Below are 16734 nucleotides of genomic sequence, written 5' to 3' on the forward strand. Positions count from 1 at the left end.
GAATGAAGTTACTTGTAAACCTAGTGTTCATACCAAGAAGGCCCTCTAAATCAAAACCATACTGAGATGCAATAGAGCAAATCTGTAGAGCATAAACCTTTCAAGATCAATGTCGATAAAAAAGGACCCGTGATTTGGGAAGGCGGCTTTAACAAAACAGTATTGTTACAAGCAAGGAAAGTGAGACAGCTGGCAGCCAGTCTGACAAACACGCTTCATGCAAGGAGATTACGCAACTGAAAGACCTGTGTGCGTAATGCGAGTCGATGCTAATCCGAGTCGATGCTAATCTGAGTCAGTGCGTAATCCGAGTCAACATCAGTGGACTCTCACAGGCCATATTTCTACATTTTTGATACTGTTTTAAAGCATATGAAATCTCTTGACACATGGAATTTCCAGAAATTAAAAACATACAGAAAAGTACCATTTCAGTTGGAATGAAAATCATGACAAACAGTATTATAAGTCAGTTCTATCTCAATAAATCTGGAAAAATAAAAAAATCATGAGCATTTCAGGCCTTGAGGAGAGTAATCTAGATTCTGTACAGTGTCTGTTAAGACAGATACTGTATTCTGGGGTCCCTTTCATCATTAGAAAATTGACTTTGGGAGGAGTTCAACTATGAGCAGTCTAGAGCTGCCTCTCAGAGTCAGAAGGCAGGTAGAGGGGGCACTGCTGTAAGGACTCAGAGGCTGGCGTTGGGATCAGACAGCAGGTCTCTGTTTAAATCCTAGCGCTGCCCCTTCTACTGAACAGAAGACTCAGTCTTTCTGTGCCCCAGTTTCTTGAGCTATGAAACGCGTAAGATAGGTCTTATGCATTTAAGACATGTAAGCTTTATGTAAACACATGAAAAATGCTTAGCATATCATTAGCACACATGCAACGCTTAGTAAATGCCGGCGATCAAGTTCAATGTGAGCAGACATTTGCCCCTGTGTGCCTTCCCTCCATTTTTCTATTTACTCTTCTGTTTTTCTCTTTTCTCTTTAGTTGTCTAACCTTCCCACTTTTTTTTATTCCACTATCTCCCTTGTTCAGTCGTTCTCTTTTAAGTCTGTTTTCTCCCACTTTATCCCAAATTTTTATTAGCTTTTAAAATTTCCCATTTCCTATTATTTTGTTTGGCAGGCTCAGTGGCCATACTTTCTTCTTCCCTTCATAGGCCTGTAACTGCCTCGGGGCCTCTTAGCGTGAGATCTTCGAATGCCCTTCACAGGCCTAAAGAACCCCTGAAATTATACACAAAATTTTACAGTGATGTAGTTTTTGGGGGGTAGGTTCCTCAGTTCTTTACCATGGATCAATGGGATGTAACTACCCCCTTCCGCCCCACTCCTGCCCCCGATGACTTGTTGGGCCTCTTCGCCAGTTGCCTCATGGGTATGAGGGGACCTCATTATACATGGGAAGATGCTCACCACTCACTGTCTGTACTCAGCATGTGCGATTTGTACCATAGTATTATAAAGGAATTTAACCCAGGTAATTCATTAACTATTGCGGTATTGTGTTGTGCTTTAATATTTGTGTGCAATAGCTCTGTTTTTCAAATTTTAGTGGTTTTAGCGAAACAGCATTATGCATCCCATATGTCCAGCTCAATCTAAAACAAAATAGATATTTCTCATTTTAATTTCTTTTCCGTTTCTGCATGGTACACCCCAGCCAACTTGGAAACAAAGCATTCAATATTTCAGAAACCGATTGTCTAGTGAGAAACCAATGTATTTGGAATGAATTATAAATTCATTAGAAAAAATTCCAGATTGACAGCAGTTGAGGTTTCTTTTAAGCTTTTGAAGGCAGGCATGTCAACGATAACAAAACAGCGATGAAGACTTTGGGTGTATTTTTTTCGAGTTGGCCAAAGAGCCAAGTTGTTTTCTTAACGAAAATCATCATTCACATGAGTCATCGTGACAGCCTGAAAAATTTAAAACTCCTCTAGGAAAAGAAGATACCCAAGTAGCACATTCTTCATACATCCTGCCATGTGTAAAAGTCTAGAGCCGAAAAATATTCCTTTGAAAAGTGCACTTCTTTCATCTCTGTCCTGATAGCTCTGACCTCAAAAATAAAACGCCCATTTTCAAGGGCTGGATTCCACTGGGGCGTAATCAAACCAAATTAGCAAACATGAACTCCTTACCCCACCCCCCACTTAAAAAAATGCTGGTAATCAATCCTGGCTTACTTAGTGTGTGGAGCTTAGCCAACATAGTGACATACACATATTTATCAAAAATAAACTGGGTGCTGTCTGGCCGGTGTGGCTCAGTTGGTTGGGCATTGACCTATGCACTGAAAGGTTGCTGGTTCGATTCCCGGCCAGGGCACATGCCCAGGTTGCGGCCTCAGTCCCTGGTAGGGGATATGTGGGAGGCTGCCGATTTATGTTACGCTCTCACATCAATGTTTCTCTCTCTCCCTCTCCCTTCCTCTCTCTAAAAATCAGCAAAACAAATCTTTAAAAAATAAATAAATAAACCAGGTGCCTGGCATGTGCTAGGCTCTGGGTGTACAATAGTGAACATGGCACTTAGGGTCCTTGCCCTTGAGAAAAACATAAATATACACACATATATAAATATATATACACATGTGTATATATACATACACATATGTATGCATATATATAGTGTGTGTGCTCATATACAAATAGTGGTAAGTGCAGTAAAGAAATGAGTAGGCCCAAGGAAGAGTAAATTTTGCTTTAGAATGCCACCTACAATGATTTGGTGGAAAAAATAGAGCCCTTCATCTAGTCTTGATTAATCTGTTTTCTTTGTTTTAATAACAAAATCGGTGGCAGGCCATGATGTGGGGCTGTTCTGAAAAGAAGCAGCTCTGGTCATCCAAAGATGTCTGTACCTTGAAATGTAAAACGTGCTCTGGGAATGGAAACATGTAGATGAAGATGCAGGAGGTGCTAGCTACAGACTATACAGTCTGCTGTTTTTCATAACTGTGTGTTTCCCTGACTCAACGAGGCTGAATCACAGAAGCTGAGGCCCTAGCACCCTGTCTTAGGGGTAGCTCTGAACTCTGGTTTCTAAGGAATACAGTTGGGACATTCCCCATCTAGGCTGACCCTTCCATTTCTCAGGTGATGAAATGCTGGGCTGCAGTGCCCTCCTTTAGCTGATTAGAGAAGCATCCTGTGGTCAAGCCTAAGTATCTGACTCAGGGTTTGCTTTTTAAAATTTTTTATTGTATTCAATTAATATTATGCCTATCCAGAAGACTGCTTGGAAACCTGTGTTAAGGAGATCAGTGGGGCTACACAGCTACTTGTAATGAACAAGATTTGGGGGAGTAGGAGGGTGGCTTCTCTAGAGCATAAGCAATTCTGTTTATGTTCTGAAAACTGAGGCAGTTCCGTCTAACCCACTTTCAGAGTTGTCTGGGGAGCCTGAGGGTCCCTTGGAGAGCCCTCAGGTCTTCCAGTGGGTATAGGTTTTCAAAGAAGGGAGGGGTCTCTGCTCACCTCCTTTTCCTTAACTAGGGAGCTACTACTAGATATAAAGCAAGCAAGCAAACAGACAAAACAAAACAAACCTGAACAAGTTCTTGCCTCTGTGTCATAGAGCCTTCCTGAGTAAGAGCGTTTGGGCACCAACCTGGAGGATTTCCTTGAGTATGACAAGGAACCTCATTAGCGCCTTCTCACTTGGGCTCCCCTATTCTTTTCTCCTTCTACCATTCGTCCCCCACCCTCCTCCTGGTAGAAAGGAAAGTAGGGAAAAGAAATAGGACCCGAGTTCCACACTGTGGGAATTAGAGAAGGCCTGTTAGCAATGACCGATTTAAACAGTTAGTTAATATGCCAAAGCCCCAAAAATCATGTTCCTAAATCTTCTAACCCAACGGAAAACTGCATTATCCTCATTAAGAAGAATATATATGGAAGTAACCAACACACCTAACTATTTAGAAAGCAACATATTTTAGCTAATAATGAGTCTTAACCTTTAGGGGATTAGCACATGGAAATGGTTACTATGTACCAGCAGATAGAGCCGCATCTCCATACTGCTTAAGTCAAGGACTAAGTCTTCATTATCCCAGGACATCTGATTTTCAGTTAGTCTCATTCGCTCGCTAAGCGCCTTCCACGCTTCATGAAACGAAATTGAAAAAGATCACTGGTTTAATTTTGCCCTGTGGAAGTTCCTCCCTTTTATTTCGAAACACATTTATCTCCCTACCTTTTGAAGCTATTTTGACTATTTCCAATTTTGCATACTGTTAAGAGGGCCAGAATTTTAAAGCTCTAAAGGTATGTGATTTGAAGGCTTCCTACCTAATGTGCCTGGAATTTTTCACCAATTATGGAAGAGCCAAACCATCATTTTCCAGTTTCCAAAAAGGAATGCAGCTGCTTGCAAGAGGTCTAAACTAACAGGACATTTAATATTTTGAAAAATATGCCCTGGGGGGAAAAGACTTTTCTGTTCAGAAAGATATTAAATTATTTAGCTTGGCAGCTCCACGATGTGACTATTTTGAGCCCCATCACTGTCACTGATTTTTTTTTTATTGAGTTCAAATGGAAACATTGCAAACTTGATTCTGACATATAGTCCTTTATTAGATCTTACATATAAACCTTTGGCTGCAACTGCCTGCACGTCCCTGTGATCTGCATAGGCGCCTTCTGCTTGCAGGGGATCAGTGTTTAATTTTCAAAATTCTCAGCAAATAGCAGTGCTGCAGCCCTAAATCCCTGCACCGAGATTCCTTCCGGCCCAGATGAAACTAATAGTTCCAGGCTGCGGCGCTGTCACTCATTACTAATCCAGGTAGGGCTGCTTACTGTTTTTAATTTTCTTGTTCAGGACCTAAAGGCAGCGTTTCCCTCTTTCCCATGAGAAGCCAGCGATAATGGGCCTGAATTCCAGCAACTGGAGACAGTGGGCCTCCCAACAGCGACATAGCCAGGCTTTGTTTCAGGGCCAGTGTAGATCTGAGCTTGGTGATAGACATAATACAGTGGAGGACAGGCATGTAATAGGGTATTAAGGAAAAATAAGGACGTTTTAGGGATTTGCCCCTAAGTTTTTTTAAGTTGGTGTCATGGAAAGCGTCTGCTTCCTGCCACAAGATACCCATTGATGCCACTTGCCATTTTGGGTCAGGATGTTGAAGTGGATGGACGATATGCTTTTACGCTGATCATAATCCTTGTTATAAAAAGAATAATATCTTTCGTAGCTGTTTTTTTCTCAGTCCAGGATCAGACATTCCACTTCAATTCATGTCTAACTAGCCACGCTTAATCTGGAATAGTTCTTTAGCTTTTCTCTTTTTTTCTTGACCTTAACGTATTTTGGCAAGTAGAGGTCAGTTATTTTGTAGAAGAGCCCTCAATTTGGGTTTGTCTAATTATTAGATTGTAGGTCTGGGTATTAGTTTGCCATGATTAGATTGAGGTTTTGTAGTTTGGAAGGAAAGCCATAGAAGGGAGGTTGTGTCCTCAGTAGGTCCCATCGGCAGGCACAGGATAGCAGTGTACAAATACCACTGATTTTTCACTTGGTTAAATTACATCTGCCAGGTTTCTCCACTGTAAAATTACTGTTTTTCCTTTGCAGTTAATATGGAATTGTGGGGAGATACTTTGAAACTGTAAAATCTTGTTTCTCATCAACTTTCACCCCATAGTTGCCGCACACATTACGCCTTCTTCCACATTTATTAGTTGGCATCATGCTCTAAGGAAGAGCTTCCTGTCTTTCTTGTCTTTACCTTTAATTTGTATTAGTTTGAACTCATAGATTCTTATTTTATTCAAGGAGTTATATTCCATCCTGTCTTTCATTGTTTTGAGTCTGGAATGATTCTAGATTTGTCCCGTGGGAGCCCCTACAAACTGCTCCTCTATCCTTCTGATACGTGTTCACCATTCTTTGAGACTTTCTTACTTTCTGGTGTAACAGGAGGTTCCAGGTCCTTCCTTGCCCCAGCCCTTGGACACCTGGACTCAGCCTTTTTCTAAGGAGCCCCGATTCCTTTTCATGGTGTTTGAAATCAAGGTCTGGGTGCTGGTATGGTCATTGCCACTGCCTTGTCATTGGCTCTAGATGCTTTCAGGCCTCAGGTCTCTGAGACTGAGCTAGGAAGTATGTGTGTGTGTGTGTGTGTGTGTGTGTGTGTCTTTGTCTATATCTATGTCTAGATTAAAGTTCTGTATCTAAATTAAGGGTGCAAAGTCATTATTCCAGTTCAAATCCAGCACCCCAGGATTCATTCCAGTCCTCCATATTTATAACTCCCATCTCCAGCAGTGAAAAGGCTTGGCTCTGTGATACTGTTTTATATCCCTGGTATCTTGTCCAAGCCTTGGCATTAAGGCATAAGTGCATGTTTTAGAGATTTAAATGAATGAATTAGTAAAATAATCGTGGTGTTATCGCTGTAAATATCCTCACTGCTGTGACCAATGCCTAGTGTGACACAGATGTTGAATAAAACTGTTGAACCAATGGTTCCCTTCTCTCTAATATCTTCATTTTTTACTTTTAAACCAGATGAAATGTGACTGCATGTGAGTACTCTGATGGTGGTTTGTTTTTTTTTACTATTTAAATCATGAATCCAGATAAATTATTCAATGAATATGAAGTCTTTTTGCAATAAGAAAAAGTAATAAATAAAAATAAAATTGCAGCATAAGAAAAATAGCCCCTCTGCTTTGTTCAAAAAAAACCCCTTGGAAATGGGCGCCACTGAAAAGCTTTCAGTATTTCTAATTAGAAAAATCTCAGCCAGCAGAGTCTGTCGGGTACTTTTCACATTTGTCAGCCCTGGCGATGTGAAATATGGTCTTCATCTGAATTCTCTTCCTATCCCCCCTGCCGTCAAGGCAAAAAGAATTTCCACGTCCCTGCTGCTTATTATTAAGCTGCTCGAAACAAGGAAGCTTGAAGATAACTTAGGAGCCAGTCACTAGAAATTTCTGATAACCTGCAGACTCATTGCCAAATTATATTCTTAACTTTGGGAGTGATCTGGGGGAAAGCAGTAGGGTTTCACTCACCTATGCCCTCAAAGGTTATAGATTTCCAACTCGGGACAGCCATTAATGATGTTACATCTTGAAGTGGATTTTTCCCCCCTTAAACCTCAGGAAATGTGCTCTATTTTCCGCCCTGATGTAATTAAAACTAACAGCTTCTTTCTCATAAACTCTTAGTTTATCCCTAGAAATGTGCTTAAAAATTTTTGCTTTTTGTATTTACCTAAAGTTGTTCAATGTGGCATATGCATTGTAACTTCTAATACAGAATTCAAAGAAACAAGGTCTTTTACTAAACATAAAACAAAGTCAAGTGCAGTAAGACTTGCTCACACAATTGGCTTGGAATTAATTTTTGTTTGAAAGAAGTTTCTTGCAACATAGCTCCCCCCCCCATGTTTATCAGGGGAGTCGAGGAGTCCACATCTTCTAACACAGATAGAAAAACCAAGACATTTAAAGGCACTTCCGTCCGAATGCCTTTCCTATTTAAAGAAAAAAACTAAAGAAGTATCACTTTACACAAATCATCTTTTTTTCCAAGATTAAAGTTTTGAAAGCAAAGTTTTATGGCTTCATCTCTTTTAAGTATAGACATAGAAAGCTAAAATCCCAAAGTTGTCACTTAAAAAATACTATGGGAGTGGTGGCGTCATACCAGATTCCCTGCTGCCTGTTTTGTTTTATTGCTGTAGCATCAGCCTAGTATTACTAATTACACACACACACACACACACACACACACTATTAACTAGTAGAGGCATGTGTATTTGCCAAATTTCTAAAAATGTCTCTACTTTTAGCCAAAGTTCTGTTCTTGTTTCTGTTTGAATTTTCGCTTAAGAGCCCCCTGTTGTGTTTCATGATAACTCAGTGCCTTCTTGGAGAAATACAGCATCCCAGGAACAGAACCCACATGCGATGTAGTCATCTTTCATATATATTTATATATGACATGTTCATATGTAGCTGAATGAGCATGGAGGAAAAACTCGGCATTAATTATCTCATGGAGTGAGATAATTGTTAGCATTAATTATCTCATGGAGTGGGATTTAGAAGAATTATTAACTCTTTATCATTATACTGTTTAATTGTTATAGGAAGCATCTATCACTTGTTATTAAAGAGATCTCATAAACAGAAATTCAGATCAATCTGTAGCTTTGAGTATTTATGATTCTTTTTAAAGGAACTTAAAACAGTGAAGTCGTAGAAGAAAAATACAGATTCTGTGGCTACTGATTAGCTCAACTCCAGTCGTTTCTAAGACCTTCCAGTTCTTCAGCAGTAACACCTATACAGAAAGGAACATCTTGGACATAATTTTTAGAGTGCTTTCCTTCAGATCAAACTTTTCAAATATTAAACATTTTCATCTTAGTTTATTTCAGAAATCTTTTGTATTTAGCAGTAAATTGATTATACTAGTATATTCACCAATGAAAGATGAATATTGTTTCCATGTGAAACCAAGACTAATAAATTCTCACAATGCCTTTGATTTAATTAAGACTCAAACCTTCTTTTGCCAAGGAATGAATTGCTTAGTGTAATTACGGTTTTCTTTTAAAAAGGGGACAAAATAAATTCTCTGCATTTTGTGAATTTTTGTAAGTTCTAAGGCTCTGAGCATTCAGTAATTCCAAATAAATGTAAATGCTCCTGTAATTTTCCAACATTAAGGAGGCCTTAGGCCCTAAGAGGTTGTTTGTTTGTTTTAAATCACAGGTACTAATAAAAGAAAAAATATTTTTGAATGTAAATATTTACTGGGAGTTTCTTAATCATAGGTTTCACATAGTACTAACAAAGCAGTTTTTCATTATAAATATAAAAAGAGCCAATTTACAACGTAAGAAAAATGCCAGTAATAATTTGAGTGTATTTGGGATTGAGAAAACAAAATACTAACCCGTTTCTTAGTTAAGGTCTGTGTGTTATTTACAATCAGTTGCTCTTGTGGCAAGCTTTTATTTTTTCATTAAAGTAGCACCAAGTTAATACTTTTTGAAGACCATGAGATTGTAACCAAGACCCCATTCAAACACTCCTTTTTTTTTTTTAAATCCTCACGGGAGGATATTTTCCCCATTGCTTTTCAGAGACTGTGTATGTGGGGCGGGGGGGAGGGAGGGAGGGAGGGAGAAAGAGAGGGAGAGAGAGAGAGAGAGAGAGAGAGAAATATCGATGTGAGAGACACACATTGATTGGCTGCCTCCCACACATTCCTGGACCAGGGCTGGGGATGGAGCCTGCAACCGAGGTTCATGCCCTTGGCTGGAATCAAACCTGGGACCCGTCAGTCCTCGGGCCAGTGCTCTAACCACTGAGCAACACCGGCTAGGGCTCAAGCACTACATTTTAACAAGGGAATCCTTTCTCTCTGAGGAGCTAGGAAATCTTGTAGAAACCATGGCCATCTGATCTAAAAGCTCATGATAACTTTAAGGATTAGTTGATTGAGGTTATAAAAGAACAAAATAAATTATACACAATGAGACAACTATAAAGAAAAATAGATTTTATTCTCTTCTTGATTTTTTCTACATTTTGAGACATGTAACTTAGAGGCAACTAAATTTCCGTAGTAGCTTTTCAAATGCAACTATCAAAATTAACCCTTCATGAAGAATTCTGGTACCTACTATGATTATAGCTCTAAAGGAAAATTCGACGATTGTCAGGTCAAAGGAAATCATGGCTTTAGCTTACTAATTTTGGGAGAGGGTAGAGTGAAGCTAGACAGTGAGAGAGCATTTGGGGCTTCTAATGGGATGGAGCTGGCAGGTCATTTAGCTCGGGCCTTACGTTCATGGAGGGCCTTAAATTTAAAATTTTAATATTATCCCCAATTAAATTGTATGTACAGTTGTATGGGTTTTTTGCCTCTGTGTTAAAAACATTAAACTATAAAATGTACTATAAATTATTCTAACTATTTTGGCTTTTCCCCCCTTTTCTATATATTAGGAGCCTAAAAAGAGTGGAAATGGCTGGAGCATCTCTCGACCTCCTAGAGGAGCAGGATATTTCGGGTAGGAAATAGCATCAGAAAACATTTATTAGATGCCTGCTATTGTGAATTAAAAAGAGTTTTGGATCTTGCTATTGCATTTTAAGATATGTATATGCTTCTAAAGTTTCCCTGGAAGCATATTAAAATAAGGAAACGAACATTGTTATAATGATATTAATGAATCTATAAGCCTTATTTAAATTCCACCAGTTTTCCTACTTCCATCCTTTCTGTGGCCCAGAATCCAACCCGGGAACTCACATTGTACTAAATTGTCAGGTTTTCGCACTCTTTCAAGATCTGCGATGGTGTCTCAGTCTTTCTTTCATAACCGTAACAATTTCAAAGAGTGCTTTTCAGTTTTTTGGTAAAATGCCCCTCGCTTTGGGTATGTTTGATGTTTCATGCTTACATTGAGGTTATGCAGTTCTGGCAGGAACACTCCAGAAGGGAGGCTGTGCCCTTGTCAGTGCATCAGATCGGTGTCTGTGAGGTCACTGTGTCTTATTGGTGATGTTACCTTTGACCTTGACTTTGATGTTAAGGTGTCTGCTCAATTTTTTACTCCGTAAAGTTAGTATTTTCCCCTTCATGTTGAATAAGTATCTTGTGGGGAGATACTTCGCAAATATCCCGTTTCTCATAAAAAATCACCATTGGGCACATAGCACAGTGATAATTGTTGCAGTCAAGACCCATTAGCAGTTCAATGACTATGCAAATATCCTGTTTCTCATAGAATCATAGTGGCTCTTGTTGGAACCATAGTGGCTCTCATTGCAACAATTATGACTATAGGATTTGCCTAATTTCTAGTACATTCAATAATGGGAAAGCTACTGTAAGAAAGAACTGCCCCTTACTTACATCAGTCTGGCCTCATGAATATTTATTTTATTCTGTGGGTTTTAATTCAATACCATTATTATGTTGGTCAAACTGTTTCAGCCTTTTGTCTCCTTTCCATTTTTATTTTTTATTTTTTTAGCACTACTATACTTTGAGACATCATAAGATATCCCAGGCTCATCTTATATTTCCCTGCAACAGCCCTAGAGCTCCAAGGAGCCCTGGTTTCTTTTCTTGGAAAGGGGTATTTAGAAACCAAGGTCTGGGTGCTGGATGTGCTCCTTGCTGCTGGGGTGTCATTGCTTCTAGGCCCTTTCAGTGGATAGAACTAGGATATATACAGATACATGCTAACGTATCTACACACACACATATACTTGTTTCAATATCTATCTATCATCATCTATCTATTATCTATCTAAAATACCATGAGTACTTACCTCTGACTCAAATCCAACAGGGTGCTTTCTAACATTCCCCCCTTTTTTATTTGTAATTTTTTTCTCCAGTGTGAAGGAAATAACCTGGCTCACGTTGTCTATAATATATTATTATATAGACATATAATATGTCTACAATATATAATATGGCTTTGAAATCATACTTACTTGTTCAAACCTAGTAGACATATAAAGCAATGGCTCTAACTGGAGGCAGTTTCGTCTCCCAGGGGACATTTTTGGCAATGTCTGGAGATGTTTTTGGTTGTCCTAAATGTCCTCCAATGCATAGGACAGCCCCCACAAGAAAGAGTTAGATGGCCCAAAATTCCAGTAGCCCAAGGTTGAGAAACCTTGACACAATGTAGTTTCAGAATTGCTAGCCTGTTCCCCATGACAAATAAATGTACTAACCCAAATATAATATTTGTGTATGGTTTTTTCTTTAGTCAAAACAGTGCCATCCCATGCTTATTAGGGTTCTTTCCTTCTCCACCCCCTTCAATATGCTCATGTTATTTATGATACAGTCAGGATCATCTGTTACTGTTTTTGTTCAGTTTGGAGTTTTATTTATTTGTTTCTTGTGTGAGTGTATGGAGTGTGATTCTAAGAGTCAGAGCCAGACAATAAGGGACACTCAGAGAAGTGGGAAGATGTTTTACAAGTTCTCCAGATGATTCTGATGTTCCTCTGTTTTCAGAACCACTGGCCTAGCTCATGGGCGTTGAAGTCAGACCTGAATTTACCTCCAGTTTCCTATCAGGTGTGTAATGTTGAGTAAATTACTTTCCCTCTTTGAGCTTCCTTCTGACTCCTACTTCTAAGGATTATTGTCAGGATATAGAAATGTACATGTGGTGTCTATCCCAGTGCCCACCCGACGTGAGACCCCAGGTGATCGCTGTTTTCATTCTTTCCTGTATCTGTTTAGCAAATAATGGTGTTGCTCTATGTAACATATGGTTCATGCCTTTGAGTAGTTCACATTTTAGGGGGCTTTTTTTGCAGAAATTGCAATGACCATTTCTTATAGTGATGTGCAATATAAGAGGTTAAGACGATCATAATCATGATTTTGTAGAAGCTTTTCCTTAGAAAGCCTCACGAATGTAGACTGTGTATGTATCTCTCATGTAAACCATCATGGTAAAAAAAAAAATCTGGAGAAATAGATAGTTATGTGTCTCTCTCAAATAGAAGTCATTTCAGGCTTTTAATAATGCCTGGATATCAGACCATGTGATGTTGAATTCTCCAGTCATGAGGGCTCGTAGACAGGTATTCAGTGTTCTCAGATAGTAGACATTATTAAATGGTTTTTATTATACATGTAAATGTTTTGGAACAGTGCTTCGTAATTTTAATGCGTCTACACGTCATCTGGGGATCTCGGTAAAAAGCAGATGCAGAGTCAGCAGGGCTGGAGCAGGGCCTGAGGACCAACACTTCTAACGAGCTCCGAGCAGATGCAGCCGGTTGTGGTCACACTGAGAAACAAGGGTTTGTTGCATTGGCTTTGAAATCATACTTTGCTGGCTTTGGGTCCCAGTTCTTCAATTTATTAATATGAGCCTGTTATGAGTGACCATCTTCACTCTGTGCACACAGTACCTTGAGGTGTTAGCTGCTGACGTCACCCCTTCATAGCATTTAAACATTTTCAATTAACACAGGAGGAGAGGACAGACCTCTGGCAGCTAATGGGTGGAATTGAAAAACAAGTGTCTTGATAAGAGCTGAAGATGTCTCCTTTCATTCGGATCCACTTATTATTTATGAGAGTTTCCCCCCCCGCAGTGTGACAGCCACTAAAACTAAGTACCTGAAGAAACTGAAACTAGAACCAGACTTGCAAATCACTTTACCACAAAGGGTTAAATCAAGATTTTAAAAAACCCATGTATAACACTGTTCTCACTATATTAACATATTAATAATTAATAAAATCATTTCAGTGAAATAATTTTTGAACCATTAAGAAATAAATAGAATACTTACTTTAATATATCATTTCCTTCATCTGCCTTTTTACAATTTCTAATTTGTGTGTGTTTGAATGTACCTAGTTTCTTGGTCTGGAAATACATTTCTATAATTTACATTCCAAATTGGGGGCATGGATTACTTTGCTCATGAAGGTGGAAGAAAATTGTGATTCTGCTGCCATGTGGCACAGAGAAGATGCCTTTCTTTTGAAAAATAATTGAGGGCCGATGATAACAGCTTTGGGGGGAACAGGGGTTGTGGAGAAAGACCTTTCAGTGTTACCTCTGCACCTCAGGGCACCGAGCTGATACCCAAGTCCCTTTTCTGTTTCTCCTCGGCCTTGGAGAGTCTGAATAATGAGAGGGCACCGGACGCAGGAGCTGAACAATATTCTCAGGTTTATTAGGCAACACCCCTGATGACAGGAGCAGCTACCATGCCTGAGAGTCTGTCTGCTCTTAGATTCAGGCATTCATGCATTCAAACATGTTTATTGAGCACCTACTATGGGGTCTTAAAATTCCATTGGAAAAGCCAACAAAGCAGTCACACTATTGTCAGACAAAGCTCTCTCCAGGGACCGTATGGAGAAGTTGAGATTGCTCTGGTGGCTAATACCTGTGTAAAGAGGGTTAACAGTATAGGAGACACATTGTGGCTGGCGGGGGCCAGCTCTTTGAAGCCCCTACTCCACGGACTCCCCCTGTCAGTCCCAAAGGCAGAGGAAGCTGGCGTGTACTTTGGTGTCATACTGCTTTGAGAGACCATCGTAGGTTGCGTTGCCTTTGAAACAGAGAGACTCAAGGTGATCTTTGCTAACACAGGGCCAATCATTTGACCTAGAAAACCTAGAAAGAAAAGGCCTTTGCCCAAAGGGACTTGAGAATAGCTACAAGTGATTGGAAACATCATGTCTGCGTAGAGGTTCCAGAGAGATCGGTTGGAGTTCATCTGGTTTACCTGAAGGCAGGGGGTCGGCTGTTCAAAACGGTTCCTTATGGGGATTTCCAGGCCCATGGAGGATGTCTCTGAATTCTTTGAGCACCGGCTGTTTAACTGCAGACATTTCTGGGAAGGACCAGTTTATTGCTAAATGCACAACTATCCATAAACGCAAAGCGTGTGGTTGAGATCTTCTTAAAAGGATTTGGAGCGGGGGGAAAGTCTCAGAAGCCGGAGGACCCGTTTCAGAGATAGCACATTATCAGGTTTCCTCTGGGATGCCAGGTTAATGGGAAACGGAGCTGCAAGCTGGTGTGTGTTGCCCTCGCACACCTTCAGGTGTTGCTTGTTAAGAGAGGCACATTTTTGAAATACTTGTTTGAATGCCTGAGCTCCAAGCCCTTGTTTTCCCGGCTGCTTGTCATCCTTCTGATCGTAGCCAGAGCATCTGGGCATTTCTCAGGCGGTGGACATGAAAAGAAACTTGTCAAGGTGTCTTCTGCTCCCATTACTCTTCGGTTCATAGTCAGAATACTTGTTAGTTTCGAGCATGATCGTTTCCTGAACTAGGTAATTATTTATAGATAGCATATTGTTTTAAAATTTAATAGCCATTTTAACAGGTGATATCTCATTAAGTTTTGATTTACATTCATCCTTTCATGTACCTGCTGGCCATTGGTATGTCTTCTTTGGAAAAATCAGATGCTCTGCCCATTTTTAATCAGATTATGTTTTTACTATTGAGTTGTAAGAGTTCTTTATATACTTTGGATATTATCCCCTTAGCAGATATATGATTTGTAAATAGTAGGTGCCTTTTCATTTTCTTGATGGTTTTCTTTGCTTTATTATTTACAAATATCACATCCGTTTTGTTTTTAATATTTTTATGTTCAAAATAATGATCTCGTTAAGAATAGAAAGAGCTTTTGTTCTAATGTAACAGGTTGGAACGGGGTTAGAGGTCATAATAACAGAGCACTGGCACTGCTGACCCATCATCATTTGATCGTTTCAGTCACTAATCTGAGTCACTAATCATGGGTTCAGATTGCGACTCTCCTGGGTCCTTGGCTACAAAACCCTGAAATAATGACTATGAAACTTTAAGGAGTTCACCATTTTGGGCGGATTTGCAAAGTGGCTTTGCCTGAATGTGAGGAGCAAGTTGGCATTTCATACCAGCTTCCCTTCTAGAAGATGGTTTAGGCCTATAGAATCACCCAGAATAGTCCCAACATGGCCCAGGTTGAGTTTCCGCCATTCCCTTCCAAGTGATGGGTGTGCCCTCTAGTAATGACTAGAGAGAAGGGCCCTCTAGTAATTTTTTATTTTAGATGCACTAGCCACTCATAATGAGCAACCCGTGTGAAACATAGGCTGGCTACTCCATGGACATGACTGAGATGGGGCGAGTCCCTGCGTACATGTGTACACATATGTACCGAACAAACTAAAATGTAAGACTTTCAAGCTATTATATGTGTTGGACAAGTCAATCTTAAGAAGTAAAGAATTTTTAAAAGTAAAACTTTCAGAGCTATTTTTATTGAATGAAAAGCGTTATAAGTTCTACTTGTGGTAAATTTTTTTTTTCTGGAGCAAGGGCATGCTGCGGGCAGTATAAAATGATAAAATTCTAATGAGAGTGTCTTTTAAATTTTGAGTTTCTCTGTGTTTTTATCAGAATGTAATCTGATAACAGAATAAATGCAGCTGCACATGGAAGATAACAGACAATCCAGAAGGGTTTGAATAATCCTTATTTTCTCCCAAACTGGGAGAGAGTAACTAAATCTTCCTAGACATCAACAGCACTAACTTTTATCAGAGCTATGAAAAGTTTAAGATCTTTTTTTTGGTTATTTTTGTGACAACCTTATCTTGAATAACAGGTAATATTCAGTTTTCTGTATGTTTTTTTTTTTCCTATTTGAAAGACTTATAAGAGATTTCTTAGTTTACTTGTTTTTAACTTGAAACATTTAAAATAAATACTTTTTTCTGAGATTCTGATTTTTAATAAATATATTTTATATTTTGAGTAGTGTAGGTTTTGTATTTCTGGTTGTGATATATTTTAGGAAAGTGTCTAGGGATCCTTTCTGAGGTCAAGAATTTTTAAGTTAAGAACGAGGGAAGAAAATGCCCTTAAAATCTAAGTAAGCGAGTATTAAATAAATTGATGTTTAATCCCTTGAAAGCCAGGTTTTGGTTGAGTATCCAGTTACCCCATATGTCTTGTCTGTTGAACTGATTGATGGTAGGGAATCTGTTTTCCCCAAATAAGAGCTTTTCCACAGTTCCTTAAGAGACTCTTTCTAGAGATTTTCTTACAATGCGAACAGTAGCACTTGGGACACTGTCTCGTTTGTGACACCGGTTTGCTTCCAAATGTAAGCTTTTTGTTGGTTTATCATTTTCCCCCATGTACTGTTTTTCTCCAATCATAGCCGTATATTATT

The 16734-nt window shown here is 39.3% G+C and overlaps 1 protein-coding gene across 3 annotated transcripts in view; it reads left to right on the forward strand.

Moving 5' to 3' along the window:
- DISP1 (dispatched RND transporter family member 1) overlaps positions 1 to 16734 on the forward strand; it is a 100706-nt gene that overhangs the window by 22526 nt on the left and 61446 nt on the right. For 2 of the 3 annotated variants that reach the window (XM_081124057.1, XM_081124055.1), the window contains exons 2-3: positions 10001 to 10065; positions 12039 to 12101. The exons of the other annotated variant lie outside the window; for it this stretch is intronic. In XM_081124057.1, the coding sequence (XP_080980183.1) occupies positions 12056 to 12101 (46 nt within the window). In that variant the 5' untranslated portion in view covers positions 10001 to 10065; positions 12039 to 12055. The remainder of the gene's footprint in view (positions 1 to 10000; positions 10066 to 12038; positions 12102 to 16734) is intronic. 3 annotated transcript variants of the gene reach the window in all.

Source organism: Miniopterus schreibersii (assembly GCF_964146895.1).
Source record: "Miniopterus schreibersii genome assembly, chromosome: 21".
Taxonomy (NCBI): domain Eukaryota; kingdom Metazoa; phylum Chordata; class Mammalia; order Chiroptera; family Miniopteridae; genus Miniopterus; species Miniopterus schreibersii.